At 47.9% G+C, this 21421-nt stretch overlaps 1 protein-coding gene across 1 annotated transcript in view; it reads right to left on the bottom strand.

The window, feature by feature from the left end:
- Positions 1-1720: 1720 nt before the first annotated feature.
- HDAC4 (histone deacetylase 4) overlaps positions 1721-21421 on the bottom strand; it is a gene marked incomplete at its 5' end in the record, with an annotated part of 200178 nt that continues 180477 nt past the window's right edge. Inside the window, 5 exons of the mRNA XM_084265228.1 lie at positions 1721-3422; positions 4334-4475; positions 7611-7695; positions 12353-12486; positions 14119-14237. Of these exons, the coding sequence (XP_084121354.1) occupies positions 3383-3422; positions 4334-4475; positions 7611-7695; positions 12353-12486; positions 14119-14237 (520 nt within the window). The 3' untranslated portion in view covers positions 1721-3382. The remainder of the gene's footprint in view (positions 3423-4333; positions 4476-7610; positions 7696-12352; positions 12487-14118; positions 14238-21421) is intronic.

Below are 21421 nucleotides of genomic sequence, written 5' to 3'. Positions count from 1 at the left end.
GGAGGAGACAAACTCCGACGCCTTGGGATAAAAACCAGTCTTTCCATTCCTGACAAAAAAGCTGAGTGTAAGGATGGAAAGAAAGGAAGGCAGGTGACATCCCGGCAAGCTCCTCCGGCCTTTGAAAAGAAACTGGCTGGGGACGGCCCGCCAGCAGCTCCCAGGGACACGGATAGGAAATGAAAACAGATACCTTTGCCATGACGGAGAGGAGAGATGTAAAAAAAACCCTGCCAGGGAAGAGCTGGCAACAGAAACAATCGTGTAAACGTGGTTACTGCCCACAGCCTGTACACGGCGAAAGGAAAATCTAAAGTCAGTCACCAGGTTCGGCAGCCAGGTGGATTTTAGATCACAGCAGCAAAGTGGTCGGTTGAGAAAAGAACAAAAAATAAAATAATAACAATAAAAAACCCACCAACCTCCAAACCAAACCACGACACCTCCAGGTACGTGGTGTTTTTACGCGGGAAGAGTATTCTTAGAGTACGCTGAGGGTGGTCCTGCACGACCAAAGCTATCTGTCATTTTAACACGTACTTGGGTCTGCACAACTCAAATACAGTAGTGTCTGGTTTCGGAATTGCATTATAAACTGAGGAATAAAACAAAAGCCTCTTGCATTTGCTCACAGGTACAATTATGCTTCAAATTCCTCCCACGGCCGAGTCCGGAACGGAATGAAAACGGCCGCTTTGAGAAACCGGGAAAAAAAGAAAGTTACTGGAAGCGACCCCGTTGATCGTCATCGTAACAGAATAAAAGAGTAACCAAACAGTATTGAAAAAAAAACCAACCCAAACCCCTAACCCAACAGAAAAGCAACCCTTGGTTATTCAGATGAGGGGTGTGCGCTATCCTACACTGTGGTAAGAAGGCACGCGTGTCGATCCGGTCTCCTCTTAGCTGCTCAAAACTCCTGGCATCTCCCACAGAGGCTGAAGGTCCAGCTGGCGCTGGGCAACGACCTCCTCAGGGAGGGGAGGAAAAAAATATGGCCCCCCCCCCAGACCCAAAAAAATAATTCAGGAAAAGTTCTCCAACCTACACCGGTGACGGGAAGAAGAGGAGGTGAGGAAGAGGATGTGGGGAGGTGTGCATGCGTGTCTGCGTGTCCGTCTGTCCGGCGGAGAGAAAAATGCCGGCTGTCCCACAAGTGTCCGACAAACCTTCCCAAAGGTGGGCGGCAGCTGCAGCTGCCTGGAATAATCCCTATGATCTGCACGGAGGACAAAGACGTCGCCCGTTGGAATACTACTATGTCGAAGGTAAGAAAACTCCTTATTTTCTTTACATAGCTGCTATAACAGAACTGAGGAAATATACAGTCGGCGGTATCATTATACAAAAGAGCCCATCGCGGTCCCTCCTCCTCCAGAAAAACACACCCTTTCCGAAAAATAAACTCTGACGGTCTGCCACGGTTCCTTACGCCCGCAGAAAGCTGCTCACTGCACAAGGCGTGAGAGGAAGGGGGGGAAGTTAAAAGAAAAAGGAGGGGGAAAGGCAAAAGAAAGAACAAGAAGAAGGTGATGTACAAGTGAGAAGAAGGGGGGTAGGAAGGTTCAGACGCTATTGCCGTTGGGAAATGAAACCTGCCAAATAGAAAAGAAAGGTCAGGAGTCACACAAAGAAGGCTTCTGTGGGGTTCTGTGAAACGTCGATATAAAAATTAACAGCAAATTCAGAGTCTTCGCTATAAAAAACGCATCTTTTTTTGTTTTGCTTTGTTTGTTAGAAAAAGGATCACAACTAAAAACCTTAAATTAAAATACAAATGTTTAGGGTAGTTGCCCAGTGGCTAACGTGTTGGCTTTCTGAAACACTTTCCAACCTGTCGTCCCAAAGTCCTCGAGTTTCAAACCTGGATCCTTTTCCAAAAAAGCACCTTTTACGCCTCGATTCGCCAATCCGTCCCTAGGGAGCTCCCAATGGCTGCTACTGTTATAGTGTGCATTTATCACCTCTATATTTTTGTCTATAAATGCATCATAAATATTTCTAATCAATAATTCATAGGAATCCGGTTTCTAAGCTTGGAGTACATTTGGAATATACATTATACACATATATATATTTATACCTAACAATTTAAGCAATATCTCATGCTAGTTGCTTTTAAAAAAAAGCATTCCAGTCTTAAAACCTGCGTTTGTGCCTAATACATGCTTTGACACCCAAATCGGTAAGTTCAATTACTAGATAATGTAGAAGAGAGAAAAACATTTGAAAATTTGTTTTTAAAAATGGTTGAATTTCAAAGACCCAACAGTATTTGCCACTTTCTTGGCAACTACCTTAATTTTTTTTCCTTTTCATTTTTCTTTTTTTTTTTCCTTTTTTCTCTTATTTTTGTTTTTTTTTTTTCCTTTGAAACAGCAATGAAAGAAAAGAAAACAAATCCAAACTTGTAGACAGTTTTTGGAGACGCTCCGTTCAGCTGATGCCTGCTTCCCACCATCATGCCAGCACAAGCCAAAAAAAAAAAGTCTTCCTTCCTGATGGCAGTTCTTGGCTTTCCCAACCAGAGGAAAAACATTCCCGAACTGCTGCGTTCTTTGTGGTCTGTATTTTTTTTTGTTTGTTTTTATTTTATTTTATTTTTTTACTTAAGGCATTGTTCCTCAAACTTCAGAAAATCCAGCTGCACCAAATCCATCAATTAAAAAAAAAGGCACAAACTCATCTTCAGATGGCTTTGGAGACAATAAAGCCGACTCCATCTGGGCTACCGTTTCCCCCGTTCTCTTTCCCTTTCCTTTAGATCTAAGACAAGTCCCTCTTTCCCAGTCCCTCCCCGTTAAAAATACACCATCTCCCATTGTTCTGGTTTCCATCTCCCACCGTTCTGGTTTCGACAAGAAGGTCGTTGACTCACAGGCAGGCAAGAGCCACTGAAAAAATCCAAGAAATGAAACTACAAGATGGGTCGAGTGGTTCAAGCGGAGATTGCTGAATCGTGGGTGAGCAAATTGTAAGCACCAGTTTTACGTTAAGGTTTGTTTTGTTTTGTTTTTCCATGTGTGTTGTTGAATCTTTGATTTGCTTTTTTTTTTATTATTATTCTTCTTATTATTATTTTTTTTGGCAACTCTGCCAAAGACTTCACAGGCATCGTTCCCCTTTCTGCTCCCAGTGAGGCCCAGAGGAAGAGTGCCCAACGTGTCAGTCCTTTACTACCGGTGTTTTTCGGCAAATATATACTGTAGACACATATAGATATGGAGAGATACTTTGTTTTTTCGGTTGCTTTTACACCTGGTTGTCCTTCTGTATTCTGGAAAAAACCATGACAGGACGCAGGAGTAACAAGAGAAAGCTTCTTGGCAGAGCTTCAAGACGAAGACGAACAAACAGGAGAACTCCAGCTCGAAGGTGAATGCTACAGGGGAGGTTCCTCTTCCATGGGTTCATCATCGGGTCTGAGCAATTTCACAACCAGGGCAGGATGGGAAGAGTGAGGGAAGAGAGGGAAAAACCAGTTGAGCACAACAGAGTGGGAGCATTTGCAGTGCTGCATCTCACACTTTACGCTCCCATCACCTTCCCACCCAGGTAGCTGTGCTCAGCCAGCTCAACTGGAATGAAACCTTGCCACCAAGAAGGGGTTTTAGACAATCTGCTCTCACTCTTGCAATGCTAATGATTTTTTTTTTTTTGGCAGCAAAAAGCAACTTCCTTTCGTGGTCCAAAACCACGTTCAACTCCAGTTGGAGCAGAGGGGTCAGGCCCAGCATGCACCACGCTAAGGTCACACACAGGATTTCATGGAACTGCTGTTCTATGGCAGCCCACCAGCTCTTCAGAGAACCCACGGAGAGCAGGATAGAACCATAGAATCATAGGATGGTTTCAGTTGGAAAAGACCTTCAAGATCATCGAGTCCAACCATCTATCCAGCCCCACTAGGTCCAACACCAGACTATGTCACCAACTACAGCATTTCCTCTTCTTTTAAAGCCCTCCAGGGGCGGTGCCCCGACACCCTCCGTGGGCTGCCTGGACCAATACCTGACAGCCCTTTCAGTGAAGAAATGTTCCCTAACACCCAACTGAACCTTTCCCTGATACAGCTTCAGGCTGCTTCCCCTTGCCCTGTTCCTGGCTACCAGGGAGAAGAGACCGACCCCACCTCACTACAACCCCCTTTTAGGTAGCTGTAGGAAGCGATGAGCTCTCCCCTCAGTCTCTTCTCCTCTGGATGTGGGGAATGCGTGTACACTGGTTAAAAGGTTAAAAGGAGAAGATTAACCCAGAAGGGCTGCCCACCACAGCTCCTCCTGCCTGGGCAGACTCCAAGACATGATGATAAAAGGGAAGGAAAGCAACTCACCTCTTCTCAGCTGGCTTCACGCCCACTGACAGAGATGCCATGGCCGTTACTGTCTCTGCCTCCTCGTTCTCGCACTTCTGGGCCTCAACCAGGGAGTACCCCACAGTGGAGGCGTAACGCTGGAGTGAATGCCAATACTTGCCTGGGGAGAGAAGAGGTGGTTTAAGGCACCCACACTGTAACCAGTCCAGCACTGCACTCCTGATCTCCCCGGTCCAATGGATGGCTGAGATCTGTCCAGGAAGACTCATCACACCTACACAACATGCAACTTTGATCTGTACTCCCTCTCACCTCAAGGTATTAAAAGATGGTGCTGCAATGCTGCTGTGTCTTGAAAAGCTAGGCTTCAGATCTAAAAGGTAGTGAGAGGTAAAGCTGGACATGAGCCACCAATGGGCACTTGCAGCCCAGAAGGCCAATGGCACCCTGGGAAGCATCACCAGAAGTGTGGCCAGCAGATCAGGAGAGGGGATTCTGCCCCTCTGCCCTGCTCTGGTGGGACCCCCCTGCAGCACTGCGTCCAGCTCTGGGGTCCTCAGCACAGGGAGGACATGGACCTCTTGGACCTTGTGTAGATCCAGGCCTGGAGGTTGGTGGCCCTGCCTGTGGCAGAGGGGTTGGAGGTCTATGATCCTTGGGGTCCCTTCCAACCCATGCCATTCTATGATTCCATGACTCCAGAGGAAGTCATGAGGACGCTCAGAGGGCTGGAGCTGCTCTCCTACAAAGACAGGCTGGGAGAGCTGGGCTGGTTCAGCCTGGAGAAGAGAAGGCTCAGGGAGATCTCCGAGCCCCTTTCAGTCCCTGAAGGACCTACAGGAAAGCTGGGCAGGACTGTTTGTAAGGGCAGGGAGCAATGGGACGAGGGGCGGTGGGTTAAACTAGAGCAGGGCAGGTTCAGATGAGACATGAGGAAGAAGCTCTTCCCTCTGAGGGTGGTGAGACCCTGGCACAAGTTGCCAAGAGGTGGGGGAGGCCCCATCTCTGGAGACATTCAAGGTCAGGCTTGATGGGTCTCTGAGCAACCTGATCTAACTAAAGGTGTCCCTGCTTACTGCAGGGATGGGACTAGATGGCCTTGGAATGTCCCTGCCAACCCAACGCACCCTATGAGTTGATGATAGGATTCTACAAGAGCACTGCACCTGCACATCCCTAAAGGCCACCTCAGATGTCAAACCAGGGCTGAACCACTGTCTGACAGTGGAAGATGCTCTTTTCCTTTGGCTAGGGAAGGAAAGTGGGAGGTGGAATCTGGAGTTTTCAAGGACAAATGGGCAAGGGGTTCTGGAGATGAGGATCCAAGCTGCACAGAGGTGTACAGCATCCCTCACATCGATGAAAGGCAGCACTTAGGTGCTCAAAAAATAGACATTTCCTTTTTTTCCTCTTCAAAATCCTCAGAAACTTTTAGACCTAAGGAAAAATACATGCAAGGAAAGGACGTACTGCAGGTGTAGACTGGATGTCCACATTCAGCTACCATCTGCCACATTCTCGCCATGCTTCTGTAGGCAAATGGCCAAAGACCACAGAAGATGATTTAAGTTGCACAGTGGCATTCACTTTTGATGTCTGCAGTCTGCCAAGATAAACATCTTTTTTGTTGTTTGTTTCCTTTGGTGAAAAGAGCTCAGAAGGCTTCAGAGGGAGAGGACAAAGGATATTTTTTTGGGCCCAGGTAGGACACAACGAATTTGCTGGTACCCAAAAAGCCACAGCAAAAGACTGAAAGCAAGAACCTGTGCAGCAGCAGAGGGGGAGGAAGGACTTGTTCTCAAGCATCTTTGTTCTTCCTGGGATGGGCAGCAGATCCAAGGGTCTTTTGATTTGCTCTCATTTTAAGGGGAAAAAAATCAATGACAACAGTCCCTGTCTGGCTCAAAGTGCTGCCGAGGTGTCACATCTGTTCTGAGCTCTCCTCTCTGCAGAGAAGCTTCTGGAAATGTGATTCCAATTTCTAAAGCCACTGGACATTTTCAAAGAAAGAAATAAGTGAAATGCTTTGGCATCTCTGAAGCTCTGTGTTCATGCTAGAAAACAGAGACAAACCCTCTCCAGGTTTAGACCACAGATACTTGAATCAGGAAGATGTCAGGACCTTGCAGTGGGATTCCTCTGTTACTCAGGCTCTTTCACTCCATCACCCAAGAATATCACAGAATCACAGAACCATAGGGGTTGGAAGGGACCTCAAGAGATCATCGGGTCCAACCCCCTGCCAAAGCAGCTCCCGAGCTCATATTGCACAGGTCGGCGTCCAGATGGGGCTGGAATATCTCCAGAGAAGGAGACTCCACACCCCCTGGGCAGCCTGTCCCTGGGCTCCCTCACCCTCACTGTGTGCAAGTTCTTCCCCATGTTGGTGCAGAACTTCCTATGCTCTAACTTGCAGCCATTGCCCCTTGTCCTGTCTCCACAGAGCACTGAAAAGGGGCTGGCCATTCCCCCCCGCATCCCATACTTCAGATATTGATAAACATCAATAAGGTCCACCCTTACTCTTCTTTTCTTCAGGCTGAACAGCTCCAGCTCACTCAGCCTTTCCTCATAGGGGAGATGCTCCAGGTCCTTAACCATCTCCGTAGCCTCCTCTGGACTCTCTCCAGGAGATCCCTGGCTTTTTTATACCAGGGAACCCAGAACTGGACAGAACACTCCAGCTGGGGCTTGACCAGGGCAGAGTAGAGGGGGAGGATCACCTCCTGTGACCTGCTGGCCACACTCCTCTTGATGCCCCCCAAGATCCCACTGGCTCTCTTAGACCCCAGGGCACACTGCTGGCTCATGGCCATAACCCTGGGAAAGTTTCTACCACCAGGATTTTAACCTCCTCAGCTAAAGAAACCTGCGATACTCGCAGCTTCGTGCAATCCCCTGTTGAACCTCCATCCCTGCCCGCACACAATTAACTGCTGCCTGGATGCCCAACCAGATCTGTGCTTGTTTGAAATACTTTAAGTGCTTTTGAAGAGATAAGGGCACACTCCAAGCACAGGACAGCCCATCTTTTATAGAGATTTTAAGTACCAATTCCTCGTCCAGCAGTGACGCACTTCCCCGCACGGACCATTCCCCACCCATCACTCGACTTCCCACCCTACTGCACGTCCAGTAAGACCAGCTTGTGGCTGCACAAATCCAGAGGATTGTGCAGCGACCACCTGGAAACACAGAGGGAACACAGAGGTGCCAGGACAACCAAGAAATCAAATGGGTGTCCCCTCAGGGCAGCCCACCAAGGAACCAGCTGGTTGAACAGAGCTCTACTCACTGTGTATCTCGATGACTTTCTCCATTGAATGCACTGCGTTAGCATTTGCTCGCTGCTGGAAAACTTTCTCTGGAAGAGGGTCCAACTGCAGAGAGAGAAAAACACCCAAGAAACAGGATGTCAAGTTAGAGACCAGGCAGTAAGCACGACTCACCAAGAGGGTCTGCCCTACCAAGCCTCCACCCCATCCCACTGCTTCCTATTACCCGTCTTCAGTCAAATACCCAAAAACCCATGTATGTTTTGAGGTGCCCTTGAGATACTCAGTGCAGGCTGGTGTTCCTCCACATGCAAAGCGCTGCAGCCACTGATGTTACACCACTGTTATACCACCCAGACAAATGTGCTGCTTTTAACATCACATCTTTCTTAACTATCGCTTGAATCTACGCTGCACCTTTTGGTGCAGTTTTCACTATTAAAACAAGACAAGGTGCAAATAGAAGAGATTTAAAACCACCCTTCAGAGCCACACTTCTGGTTTTCCTCTGGAGAAATTCTTCTAAATACCCATTCCAATGTTTTTATTAGCTCCAAACTGAAAACAATCTGTTCCCCAGGAGCACTCAGCCTAACGTCAGCACAGAGAAAGCCATGCTCAGCAGGAGTGTAACTCCAGTCACCAGTGCTGCCTCTTACCAGGGTAGGAAGGCATTACATCTATATGTTAAGGATCATTATTTCTCAAAGTCCTTCTCCAGCGACCCTGGAGCAAGGATCTGCAGCATGGATCTGCCTGTAAAAACCTGGACAGAAAACCCACATGGACAGTAAGATGCTGGTGGAATTGCCTTGCAGGACTGGAAGGACTGGTGGTGTCCCCCAGGGCTCTGTCTGTCCACCCTGGCTCCAGCAGCCGCTGGACAGTTCATAAAAAGAGAAGTTAGGTCAACATTCTGAAACCACATCCTTCACGGTGGTTTTTGCCCTGCCTCTTTGGGGGGTGGGTGCCACGGAACAGAAAGTCACTCGCTTCTTCTGGTGGCAGAAAAGAGCAGTAACAACAATTAGCCAATGATCCCTCCTTTGTCAGGCCCATGGGGTTGCATCCCTCTGTACCCCACGTGGCAAAAGCAACGTCTGGACAGGTCTTTAAGGAAGAGATCTCTCAGGCTTCTCCACTGCCATGGATATCAAGCACAAAACGTCAGGCAGCCCAGCCATCCATGTGACACGCTTCCACTGCCCACTCCTCCTCCAGAAACAGTGCTCACAGGCTGCAGCCTCACCATCGCTCCCCTGTGAAGGGAAGGAAATGCCCCTGGGCATTAGGCAAAAGTTTTAGGCAACTGTTTATTATCACCTTCTTTACTTGGGATGTCTGAGCCCAACACCGGACACACCTCCGCTACTCCTACATGAAAAACGACACAGTGCTTGCAGCAGGGACAGGCAGGGCTGCGAGTGCTGCCATGTCCCATAGCATGCCACTCCTGTCTCTCTCCCCAGGGATGCTGGAGCTCCAGACCTCGGCTCCAGGCATGGTGCTGGCACAGGGCACAGCCTGGGGCAGGGATTACCACTGGCGCTCCAGCACATCACCGTTTCGGTAGCAGCATGGCTCTTCGGGCACAGAGAGCTCATTTTCCGCAGGGCAGAAGTTGGTTTGAAGGGTAAAGGCTGGCAATGCTGTGATGGAGCGAGCAGCTCTGCGCAGCCGCGGCAGAGGCCGCTCTGAGTGACAGGAGAGGAATGGTGGCTTCCTGATCCGAAGTGCTATCAGCAGACCTTCCCTGCATCGCTGGTATTTCAGCTGAAGCCGTGTTAGTTTTGCACCACGACATCTGCAACTAAAGCAGCCTACGGACGTTTTCAAGCAGCCTCACCCGGCACGGACCCCTGTCCCATCACAATAACTTGCTGCAAAGCTAAAGCTCTGGTTTAATTTCCTGGACAGTTGGGAACGAGTTGGCTCTTGCCTCTGCCTGACGCTTTTTCCCAAGCGGAAGTTCTGATCTCCGCAGACGCCTCGGGGACTGGCATCGCTCCCCTCATTTCCTACCGCTTCCCCGTGTACCTCTGGCACCGCTCTCGAGCCAAACCTCCCCGCAGCCCACCGCCGGCTGCAGCTGCCTGTCCGCGTGCACGCACGCATCGCTGTCTAACACGCTGTATATCAAACTTCATCAAAGGGCCGCGGGATGGAGCGCCGGCAGCTCCCTCCAATGGCCTCACATTACAAAGGCTTTATAAAAGACCGCGATAAAACGAGTGTTTCCTGCTTTTTGATGTGTGAGTTGGAGAACATTACGATGGTATTTGCACAGCCTTAGAGCCCACCTAGGAAAACTGAGAGCAGGTCCATCTTTAAGTACTTTAAAGCACCTTATTGCAGCCCTGATCCAGAAATTAATTAATTAAGTACATAAATAGAGGATTTTTTACCTTTAGGGATCAGTATTCACTCTGCTAAATGAAACCATGCAGTCAGCTGACAACAGCCAAGCTACTGTGAGATCTCCCCACAGCCTCATGCTTACGAACACGTCTGTGGTTCGGATTGGGTGCTTATTTATCACATGCAGATCCTCACACCGCATCACTGTGACCTGCCTGCATCACAGCAGCACATTAAACGACAGGGCTGACATCATTTGTGCGGTGTTGCCTCCCTCTCCCCTTCAAAATGCATCCTGCCATTAGAGCTGGCTGCACCCAACCATGGATAGAGCTGGAGGAACTGCCTGCGGTGACAACAGTGTCATGAGCTGTCGCCTTCAGGGATGGGTGCTGCAATCCAGCACCAGCTCCCAAGTTTTTGGCTTGCATACGGAATTGGGTCCCCTTATCAGAACTGCCTGGCCAAGCATACGGAGCAGATGCTGTTCGGACGCTTGGAGAAGGGATGCTGGATGATTAAAGCAGATGTTTTTGATGCATCCCAGCTGTTTTAGCTCTTGGGTCGGGTCAGTCAGGTTTCTCCCAGGCGCTGTCGTCCTTCACGTGGGGTGCAGACGCTACAAGACAGAGCACTTCTACAACAGGCGGGAGGTGGAACGCAGCTGCTCCGCACCTCCACAGAGATGTAAGTTCCCTTCTCCAACCTGTCAGACCCAAGAATGGCTGATGCTCACTGAACTGCAAGTGCTCATCACCAGCCCCAGAAGCCAGCTCCCTACAAAGGCAGAGCCTGAGCTTGGCTGCTCCTCTCCGTGGTGTTGCACCTTCAGGTGCTGCCCACCCATCCTCCCTCTGCTTCTGCACAAAGGGGTTCTCCAGCAAAAGGTGCTGATGAGACACCCTGGATGTGCTCTCCAAGGCTGGGGAGAGCTTTAGGAAAAACCTCCTCCTTTTGCCATCAGATTTCTTGTGACAGAGCCTACTGCCATCAGAGCTCTGCTCAGTGGCCGTCTCACCAGGCTCCTTGTGTCCCCTCACTCCTACTCTGGCCTTCCAGATTCACTCATTTTCCCAAGGCACTAAGGACAACCTCTTAATTGAACAGGCAGCCTAGAAATAAAGTCAAACATACCACCCCAGCCATTAACACCGTCCGAGGTTTAGGAGCCACCCCCAACGTCACATCAGTGTGGCTGCTCTACCCAAAGGCTGAAGTGCTTAGCAAACTGTAGCCTAAGGAATCACACCATGCTGCTGTTTTAATTCATGCTATCAATCCTCAGTGATCGTTCAGAGCAGCCTGGGGTCTGTGACTGGGGCTGCAGCCTGGGCAAGCATAGAATATTGATGCAAGGCACTTTTGCAGTCTGTTGCTCATGTCGAAGACTCAACCGTTTGGACTTTGGTCATCCTCCAGGTAGAAGACAGGTTGTCCTGGTTTTGGCTAGGATAAGGCAAAAGCATGACACTGGTGTCCAAAAAAGAGGAATGAAGCAAAAGGAGGGAGGTTCGACACAAACAAACCAGTAGTTGATACTCAAAAGCCCACAGGTTCTCCAGAAATACTGAAGAGAGGGCAGCACAGACAGCAAATGCACAAGAGCCCCAGCCTGGGATTTCACTGCTGATAATTCTGACCCAGAACTCCGTGAGCACAAAGACACGTTGAATGTCACCACTTTGAACTCTTTAATTATCAACCACACCAGGAGAAATGGAGGCGGGAGCTGCTGATGTGGTACAAGCTGCAGGCAGATGCCAATAGCCAGGCTGTATCAAGGACTGGTGCCAGCAACCCACATAATTTCTGAATCCCACTGACACTGAAAGGGGGAGGAGAAAAAAAGAAAAGCCGAAGAATCTGCCTGTGGAGGGAAATACCCTGACCTCCCCGGCAACCAAGAACTAGAATTCCTTGGCATACTGGCTCTTATCTGTGAATCAAACACCTTGGCCTTTCCAGGCAACTTCTGGGACAGCGAGTTGCAGAAGGTAGAAAATACAATATCAAGGAAAATAGACAAGTGGAAAGAACATCAAGCAAGGCAACCAACACAGCAGGGACTGGCGGCAGTACTACAGAGGGGGTCTGCAAAAAGAAGGGAAGTCTTCGTCAACGACTTCAGGAAGAAATTAAGCTAAGTGATTGTTTTCAAAAAGAGCACAAAGCAAACTATCCAGATCCCCAAATTAAAATCTTAGCCATTTTGAACCTTGCAAGATGGATTGCCAAACACACGTAGTTTTCAGACGAAGGAAGCATGAACAAGTATGTGTCAGAAGGACCCAAACCAATGACAAACATTTGTCAGATCAACTGTTTTAGAGGCTGAGATGCCCAAATTCAGGGAAAGGGGGGTGGGTGCGGAGGTTGCAGACCCCATCCTTGCCTGTCTCTGTACCTCGTTTCCCAGCAAAGCAGAGACACACGCTTCCGAGGCATCGCAGATGGCTGTCAGGTCGTGGCCTCCTTCGAGGGCCAGGACGACGCGACCCCCGGCCAAGCCCATCAGCTGCTTCGTCAGGTACCCGAAGCCTGTAAGGAGGAAAAAGAGGAAATGCAGGAGAAGGGCAAAGGTTGCGTCTGGAATTGGGCTGCTGGCGAAGCATCAAAGAATTATAGAAAGGAATTACATCACATTAAAAAAACCGCAAGGGATCTGAGAGGACTCAAGGCATAATATAAGCCAGGTTGGATTTAATACCCCAGGGATCATCGCCGGACCAGCTCAGCTATGTGCGCCATGGGACGGATCTGTGTCTCCCAGGCAAGAGGCACTGCCACCCTCCCTGGCACCCCTCTGCGCCCCAAATTCAATATCCTTCCTTTGGAAGGAAGGGGAAAAACGATGGAAAGAGGCAACTTTTTTGCCCTGCTTTGGAAGACGCAAAGTCAGAGCAGTCCTGGGGGAGGGAGGGAGGAAGGGAGAGGGGAAAGCAGTAAAATCACTGCTGGTGCTTTTCAGTTGTGATAGCAGCATCACGGTGCCCCAGAGATATTTGACATCTCGTTCTTAACAGACGTTTCTTCCCGTATATAATATGCTATAAAAATTCCTGGGGCAGCCGGGACTTTGATCATATGACACACAATACATTTCTACCCTTTAAACAAAACAGAACCAAGCTGCGAGGATTTAAAAAAAAAGTGTCCTCAAAGCAACCTTCCCCTGCTCCAAGGGGAAAAAAAATACTAAAATAATCATAAAATCACCCAAACTAAAGCAAATCCAGAGCATTTCAATCCTCCAGCCACACTCCCCACTTTCTGCTTCGCAGTGACCCCTGCGAACATTGTTTCAAATTGGCAAATTAACAGGTAAATAAAGAGAGATTCGGGGCTGAGCAGGCCTTTTGCCAGAGCAGCTGGACATGGGAAACCCCACAAGCAGGTAAACAAGACCCCCTCATTACAACGTGCTGCTGGATAGTGCAAATAACTCATCTCTTGTAAATCTATTTCACTTTATTCCTTTATCAGGTTTATAGGTTCAGCTCCCTTATGAGGTTCTGAAGCTCCCTGCAGAAAATAACTTTCCTGGCTGAAACAAATTCTTAAAAAATAGCAGTAAAATCCTTTTGCAAGAAAAAACTGTCTTCTCGATCGACTCAAACGAAACAGCGCTGGATAAACCCAGCGTAGGCAATGGAAGGGGATTTCGGCCCATCTCCTGTGCAAAGCAGAGCGTCACGGATCCAAAGCACAAAGGAGGTTCTTGTGGGCACTTGTTAATTGCTTCAAAGGCAGAGGACAAAAATATTCAGCTCAAAATTTTAATATGCTATCCTGGACAAGAAATAGGGACTTCTATTAGCATTCCAAGCAAGGTGGACAATCTGGTGCTGCCTCTCCAACTGTGCATTAAAACAAGGAGCTGTCTTCTGTGGAGAGCTGACTACAACCAAATTGGTAACTTCTTATTTATCTGTGCTTGGAATTCATATATGCAAGGCTTTAAGGAAACGAAGGCTTTGGCCAGACCAAAATACATACCATGCTGTGACAAAATACTTAAAAAATCAAAAGAAAAAAAAAAAGAAAGGCTGATGTTTGCCATTGGAGACGGACCCCAGAATGTAAAACCTGTCAATTCTTTACTTCACTCCCTAGGACGGCAGTTGATTTACACCGGTTTCGGATCTCTGCTCTTATAAATCCACAACTTACATTTCGCTGATAGATTATATCCTCCAAGAGGTGTGGGATGGCCTTCTACTGCATCGAAACCAGATGACACCAGCACAACATCTGGGGCAAATTCATTGGCAATGGGCATTACTACCGTTCTGCAACAAAAAAAAAAGTAACAATGGCAGACATGTTACTTTGGTTCTTGAACAAACTTAAACCACCTCAAACAAACCCGTTATAAAACCTCGTGCTGTTATACCACAGTAGCGCGGTCCAACCCGTTATAAAACCTCGTGCTGTTATACCACAGTAGCGCGGTCCATCTCCTGTGCTGGTACAAGGGGAGAGCCTGGCTGGTCGAACACCTCACACAGTTTTAAGAGCCAATCTGACGTTATTTTATTTTTTTCCAGCGAGGTCTGTGACTTCCTCCATTAACAGCCTCACATTTTGATCAGGGAAATAAATTGCCATACGTTGTGGTTTCTGTTTGTGATTGCATCTTGCTTTATTACATAGAGGATATGAAGAGAAAACAGGAGCAAAATCTGCCTGGAAATCCTGTCCGATGGCATGAGTCTCCATGTTCTCCTTCACAATTCCTCCTTCAGCCTCTGCAGCATTGGCAAAGCTATTTATTTTTTCCCTGTGGTACTTCCCATTTACCAGAATGATGGGCTGGGCACATCACATGGGGCAAAAAAGCTTCAATATGCAAACATCCCACTCAAATACACCTCTCCAAACTCTGGTTCCCTGTCTTTTGATGCTTTGTTTGCCAGAAAATGGACCGAATTGCTGAGCACCCACAAACTACTGCCTGCTCAGGCTGGTACTTCAGTGAAACAAGGGGTCTGTGTTGGTAGCTCCTCCACAAAACACTCCCTTGTTTTCTCCCTTCGATCCACTCAACTGCTGTTCAAAACCTACATGAGGTTGCAAATGCCCCATTTCTCATGTCAAGATGCCAACTAAGCAAAATTGAAGAGCTGAGTGGAGTCCTCTTTGCCTAACAGCTCCCGTGGAGAACTGAAATTACAGCAGGGAAAAAAAAAGTCAAAGCAAGGGAGTTTCTTAACAAACATGATGCAGACAGAAAGCATGAACCCCTCCCTGTGCCAGGGTACCCATGGGCACGGGCTTGGAAGCTGCTCTGAAGTTTTCAATCAGGCAGTGATAACGGTGAAGAGACCCTTTATATACACTAGTGTTATTCCAATAGATGGGTTTTTGTCCATTATAAATGTTATCAGAGTCCTGGATGTATCCCAAAGGCAACCTTGACCAATAATGTCCCTCACCAGTACTGAAGACAATAGTATTTCCCCATTTCCCGGTCCCAGGAACAGCTCCAGGCAAGGGTAACTTTCTAAAGCAGGAATCGAAGTTACTTATACACCAAAGCACGAGCCTGTAAATGCATGTCCATACACGAGGACTTAATTTTAAGGAGTATAGTGGTTCTGAGATGAAACAAAGAGCCCAGGAAGGTCTTCCAGTCCCTGAAGGGCCCTACAGGAAAGCTGGGAAAGACTGTTTATAGGGGCATGGAGCGATGGGACAAGGGGCGATGGGTTAAACTAGAGCAGGGCAGGTTCAGATGAGACATGAGGAAGAAGCTCTTCCCTCTGAGGGTGGTGAGACCCTGGCACAGGTTGCCCAGAGAGGTGGGGGAGGCCCCATCCCTGGAGACATCCAAGGTCAGGGGGATGAAGCTCTGAGCAACCTTCTCCAGTTAAAGGTGTCCCTGCTCACTGCAGGGGTGGGGACTGGATGGCCTTTAGAGGTCCCTGCCAACCCAATGCATCCCGTAAGTCTAAGTTCAGTGCTGAGATTACTCAAGTGCTGTGAAGACACCCATAAAAGGCACATCTCCAACTAAAACTATGTAAAACAGCCACCAGTCGCCTGCAGCTTGTGTTAGCCCTGGCACCCATCTGAGCTCACGTGATTTTACTCCAAACAGTTTATTTTTAACGGAGAATTAACATCTACAACACAACCATCTATTTTTCTTCCAGTGTTGGCCAAGCCCAACTGACTGTTTCCATTGCCACCACTGAGCAGGCAGGCAGGGACACCGGGCACATTGTGGGTCTGGTCAAGGCTCTCAGACACCATATAGTCCAAAAACATCACATCCCCCCCCCCCGCCTCAAACCCAGCCTTCTAGGTTACTGTGACAACAAAATTAAAGCTAAGTGGCTCCTGCAGTCTTCCCACCTGCCGGTCTCTGCACACAGGCATAAAAACCTATGCGAAAAGGACGCTATTTCCATTATTCCTTACCAACCCTGAAAGAGTAATGTTAACACCCTCCTCAAATGACGTGACTGCCGTGTGCACTCTGTCCTTGGGGAGATGATTACGTAAGGAAAACCAAACAGCACAGTTTCTGCTGATGACTTTACAGTCGACCAAAATCTGTCCGGTGAAACCCGCAGCTGTTTTAAGGAGAAACCACCTCCTTTGCAAAAGACAAGAGCAGCATTTCGAAGCAAGTGCACGTGGCAGATGGGGTTTTTCCTTCTTTTTCTTAGCCTGGGCTTTGAAGTAGTGCTGAGCTCTTTAATTTCTAACCAAAGGAAAACTGCTAAAATCATCAGATTCTGTCCCACAGCGTCCAACGTTATGATACCATGGGGGCTGCTAGTGCCTCAACCGATGTGTGGGATCACTGTGAGCTGACTGGAGGGCAAAACCAAGCCTGCTCCACCAAGATGTGGGCACAGTCCATCAGCACCGAGCAATGCTGAATCACTAAGGGAGCTCACCCGGCTTGTATCTAAACACTAACACAGCCAGGGAATACGGACAACCAGCAAGCAGGGTGACAGTGCTGGTGATGCTCAGCTGAAGGTCCCCCGCACGGTGACAGGGTTTTGGAAGATACTCTCCAGCTGCACAGGCAGCACCCAGAGTTAACCATGCACCTTGTCCATATAAATTTTAGGTGAGAAAAAGCAGCAGTTGCTGGCTAAGAGTAAATCAATTTGTTTGACAATAGTTAGAAGCTGACGTTTTGAGGATGTCCAGTTTTCTCTGGTGTGGGAGACGGCAACTGGTTACCCCTGCGAGCAGCTCCATTCCTGAGCAATTAGCAGTGCTCCATATGCATGGCAAGTTTTTATCAGGTCCCCAACAAAGATACCTGGTTCCCCTGCCCGAGAGGCATCAGAAGGACAGATGGATGGACAGGGCCAGGGATGGGTCCCTGGGGGTGTTCAAGGCCATGTTGGATGGGGCCCTGGGCAACCTTGTGTAGCTCCAGGCCTGGAGGTTGCCGGCCCTGACTGTGGTAGGGGGGCTGGAACTCTGATCCTTGGGGTCCCTTCCAACTCAGAACAGTCTGTGATTCTATGATTCTATGGGTGCTGCATGCCCACATGTGCTTGCGGCAGCTGAAGGAGAAGGGCATGGGGTGTCAGAAAGTAACTTAACAATGCTGTCGGCACCTTGACCAAACACAAGAGCACTCACAAACCCAGACTTGAGCCCCATCTTTTGCCCATGACCCGTACCCAAACTCTCCTGCTCTGCTCTTTCTTCAGACTTCCTCCTCATTCCAGTATCACACCAGTACTCCAAAGCAGCAGCTCCAGCTCCAGCCGCCACGTACATAAGCCATAAAACTTGACCCAGGATGACCAAAGCCCTCCTGCTTCTCAGGACTCCCTTCCTTGTTTTTCTTTTTAATAGTAATAAATAATTAAATATATATGTTATAAAACCCCACTATAGTATATATATAAAATAAACATATAAATATATATAAAATATATATTAAATATATCTTTATATATAATCATCTTCGAGCTGCTTTTCAGGCATAGTCTAACCCTGTCTCTGTAATTTTTCCTGCACACAGATGATAAAGGCTCCTTCACTCATACCCATCACAGTAAAGCTAAATCCCCAAGACAAAGTGGCAGCAAAACTGTGATGAAACTATAGCTCTGCTCCAGTGATGATGCTGTTAAAAAAAAAAAAAAAAGGCAGAAATTCAAATTGCTATCAAAAAAGTGAGCAATTTTGCGTCGAACTGGGGCTTTCAGCTGATGCTTAAGGTGGCTGTAGAGTTATCCACTGAGAAACAGAAGTGCTGGTCACACTGAATATTCCTTTAAGCTACGCAGAATATTTGAAAACATGAGGGTTACCTTTAAATTTCCTAAATTTTAGAGAGTTGTTTTGCTTGCTTAAAATAAAGTAAATCCTTTCCTTTGACTCCAAATACAGCCTGGCTGAAGAGCCCTGCATTAGCCAGTCCTGACAGCTGTAGACAGCAAAACCAACTCATCCCCTTCTCCAATTGTTTGGGTGAGGCAAAAAAAAAACCCAAACACAATTTTATATCCATTTTCCAGAGGAATGAGTAATTTTTAGTCTGTGACCAGCAGTTCCCCTGATTAAATGCCCAATAAATGACAGGCAGATTAATCCTACAGAGGATTTGTTTTTTTTAAATGCTCGATTGCAGTGAGCGAATCGACGTAGCACTTTTTTCAGGGACTCATTTTCTCTTTGTATAAATAGATATAAATATAAAAACATTATCCCCTTGCTCCTAAAGCTAATCGAGCTGCCTGAAGACTCCGGGCTTTGTTTCTCCAAGCAGCCACCTCCACGGTCATTTACTATGTCAAAAGGGATTAGGAGTTTGGGGATGAAATCAGCGGCAGGGGAGCATGAAATCCAAAATACAGAAAACAACCGTTCCAGGCAAAACATCATCCTTCCCCCACCTCTAACTGCCTCCTAAATGGTTTACGGATTGAAGCAAAAAAACAGACCCCCACCCCCCCCTTAAATTGGTTCCTGAACTCATTTAATGCTTCCCAAGAAAGGCAGGAGGGGGGAACCTTTCCAACACGCTCCCACCTTTTGCTTCTGGTTTAGGTGTTTGATGTAAAGCTGTGTCTATCAAGCTGCACGCGGAGCTGTGGTTGTGGAGGGGATCTCAGGGTAGGGGGAAAAGAAATAAAATAGTAATGGTGTGAGACCACACAACTGCTGGAATCACCAGGAAAACCTTCTCAGGGTGAATGTGGAGGAAGCACACTGGATCGCACAGCGGCGTTTGCTGCTGTCATGTAATAAGGAACTAGCCATGGTCTTCTCCTAGCTGGGTTTGCACACACAGCTTTTGAAGCTGCTGTCAAGGGTTTAGAGAAGCCAACATGATTTCTGCTTGTATCACATGTTAGGGACCGCAGACTCTGGTGAGAAAAAGAACCCCCCTGAATTTTACAGCCGCCTGTTTCTATAACTACGGAATAACAGTGATGAACACCACTAACGTTTTGATGAGTTAAGGACTTTTACAATTCCTGCATTTTTCACATTAGAGTTTAGTGCTTTTCTGCCTAATCTGTGCAATCTGTATTGCCCGCATACTTTGGCGGTGAGTTCAGCCGCTGGACCTTCACCCGGCGAGCGGTCAGCTAAATTATAATGTCATGCTGTCTCGGGCAGGCAGAGCCGCTGCTACGACGGGGTGGCGGAGAGCCAAGCTTGCAGCGAGCCTCCCAAATCCCTTGTTAGGGACCGGGGCGACTCCACCCTGCTCCTTTCCTCCCTCCCCAAAATAACACAGCCGTCATGATATCACCCCAACCTCGAGACGGGGCAGTAATTTCAGCCCTGGGTTAGGGAGGTGACAAGCGACAAAGCGGACAGTGAGGGTGCTCTCTGCTTCTTCGCTTGGTGAAGTCTTGTTCTCACTTGGGAAATGGGTGGGTGGTAGGAAGAACCGTGAGGAGGTCAGGGTCTCCCGACCAACCCAAGGCTGCGCTGCAAGCGGGGGGATGCTGAATTCATGGAAGAGATACTGAATAGAAAACTCACTGATGCCAGTGGCCGCCCTTTCTTCAAGGGGTAAAACAACACCGAAGCACATTTTCAGCACAGGGATGATAGGTTTCATAGGGATTTAGTTAATCACTCATCAGAAGGCTAATTTATGAGGATAATTATCTCAGTTGTTATTTCATTAGAGTGCGTGCTTCTATCAAATCCACGCATTGGCTCCTCCTGAAATGGAACAAACCGCTCTGGAACTGAAAAGCACGCCGCTTATTTTCCTCCCGCTCGCCTTCCGCAGAGAGAGGGCTTTCCTCCCCCAGAGCAGGCAAGCACACAAAGGGTTAAGGCTTTAAAAAAATAAAAAAAAAGAAAAGTCTATCAGTATCTTTGCCTGGCTCAAAGGATTTCCACTGATTCCTCTGCAGACTTCAAAGCCTCGCAGTTTGGCATCTGGACTGGTTTAAATTAAAGCTCAGTTCTCCACTGTGAGTTTCCAAGTTCATGGCGAAAATGCCTGCTGCTTCTGGAGTTCATTACGGCCAATTTTCTTATCTTTTCTTCATCTTGGGTTTGATCCCCGGCAAATGCAACGTGGCATTCGATGGGGTGGAATAACAAGGTGCTGCCTTGAAGGCATGCATTGTCTCAAGGGGCTAACGCAAGAAAAGAAGAAGGGGGGAAAAAAAAAAGGATATATGACCCATTCCCTTCACTTTCTAACTCCTGGGGGACTATAAATTGCAAACTTCAAAGCGTTATTTCTGCATTCAAATCAATAGAAAGATTTGGGGCGGCGGGGGGAAGGTTTTTCAAAGAAGCTGGTTAAGATTTAAAAAGGTCACTTGATAATGTATCATCATGACCGAACTTGGCATAAGATTAAAAAAAAGCTTCCAATTTAACTTATTGTCTGAAGGTGTGTGCACGGGGCACAGCTACGGGAGGTGCTACCTAGGAGGACGAGTCACAGCGTCCCTCAGCTTCCCAACCCCCATCCCCGACAAAATAAGGGCTCTGACCAGCTCCTTAATTTCCTCCCCAAATAGCTGCGGTCTCCAGGCAAGAGAAAGACAAAGACACCAGCACCAACGAAGGAACGGCTGGCAAAGGTCTCACTGAGCAACTTTCCAGGAGCCTTGAAACTCAGTTAATATTTAATGGCAAGGACGTCAGCCCGTCATGAGCTACGGGTTCACTTTGTAACGAAGGGATCAGTCTTGTTGAGTTCTGGGATAAACAGATTCCCACTCTAAAGGAGAGCACTGCTTTCCTGTAATGGGAATGAAGCATCCAGAGAGATGACGGTGATTTGACTAGATGTGATTCTGAACTGCGTATGCTCTTTGGAGGCTGAAGAGGAAGAGCTCCTTTTGCTCAGTATAACAGAATACCAATACACACCCAGGGAAGAACAGAAACTAATGATCCCGGATTTAACAACATCCCATGAAGGTGATATTCATCCACCTGTTGCCAGAAATTCCCACCCCATGTTCTGGGAAGTGTGCATCACCCTGACTTTAGGCGGTGTGGT

This window comes from Gallinula chloropus (genome assembly GCF_964237585.1).
Source record: "Gallinula chloropus genome assembly, chromosome: 5".
NCBI lineage: Eukaryota > Metazoa > Chordata > Aves > Gruiformes > Rallidae > Gallinula > Gallinula chloropus.
This window is presented reverse-complemented; position numbering and strand designations above follow the sequence as displayed.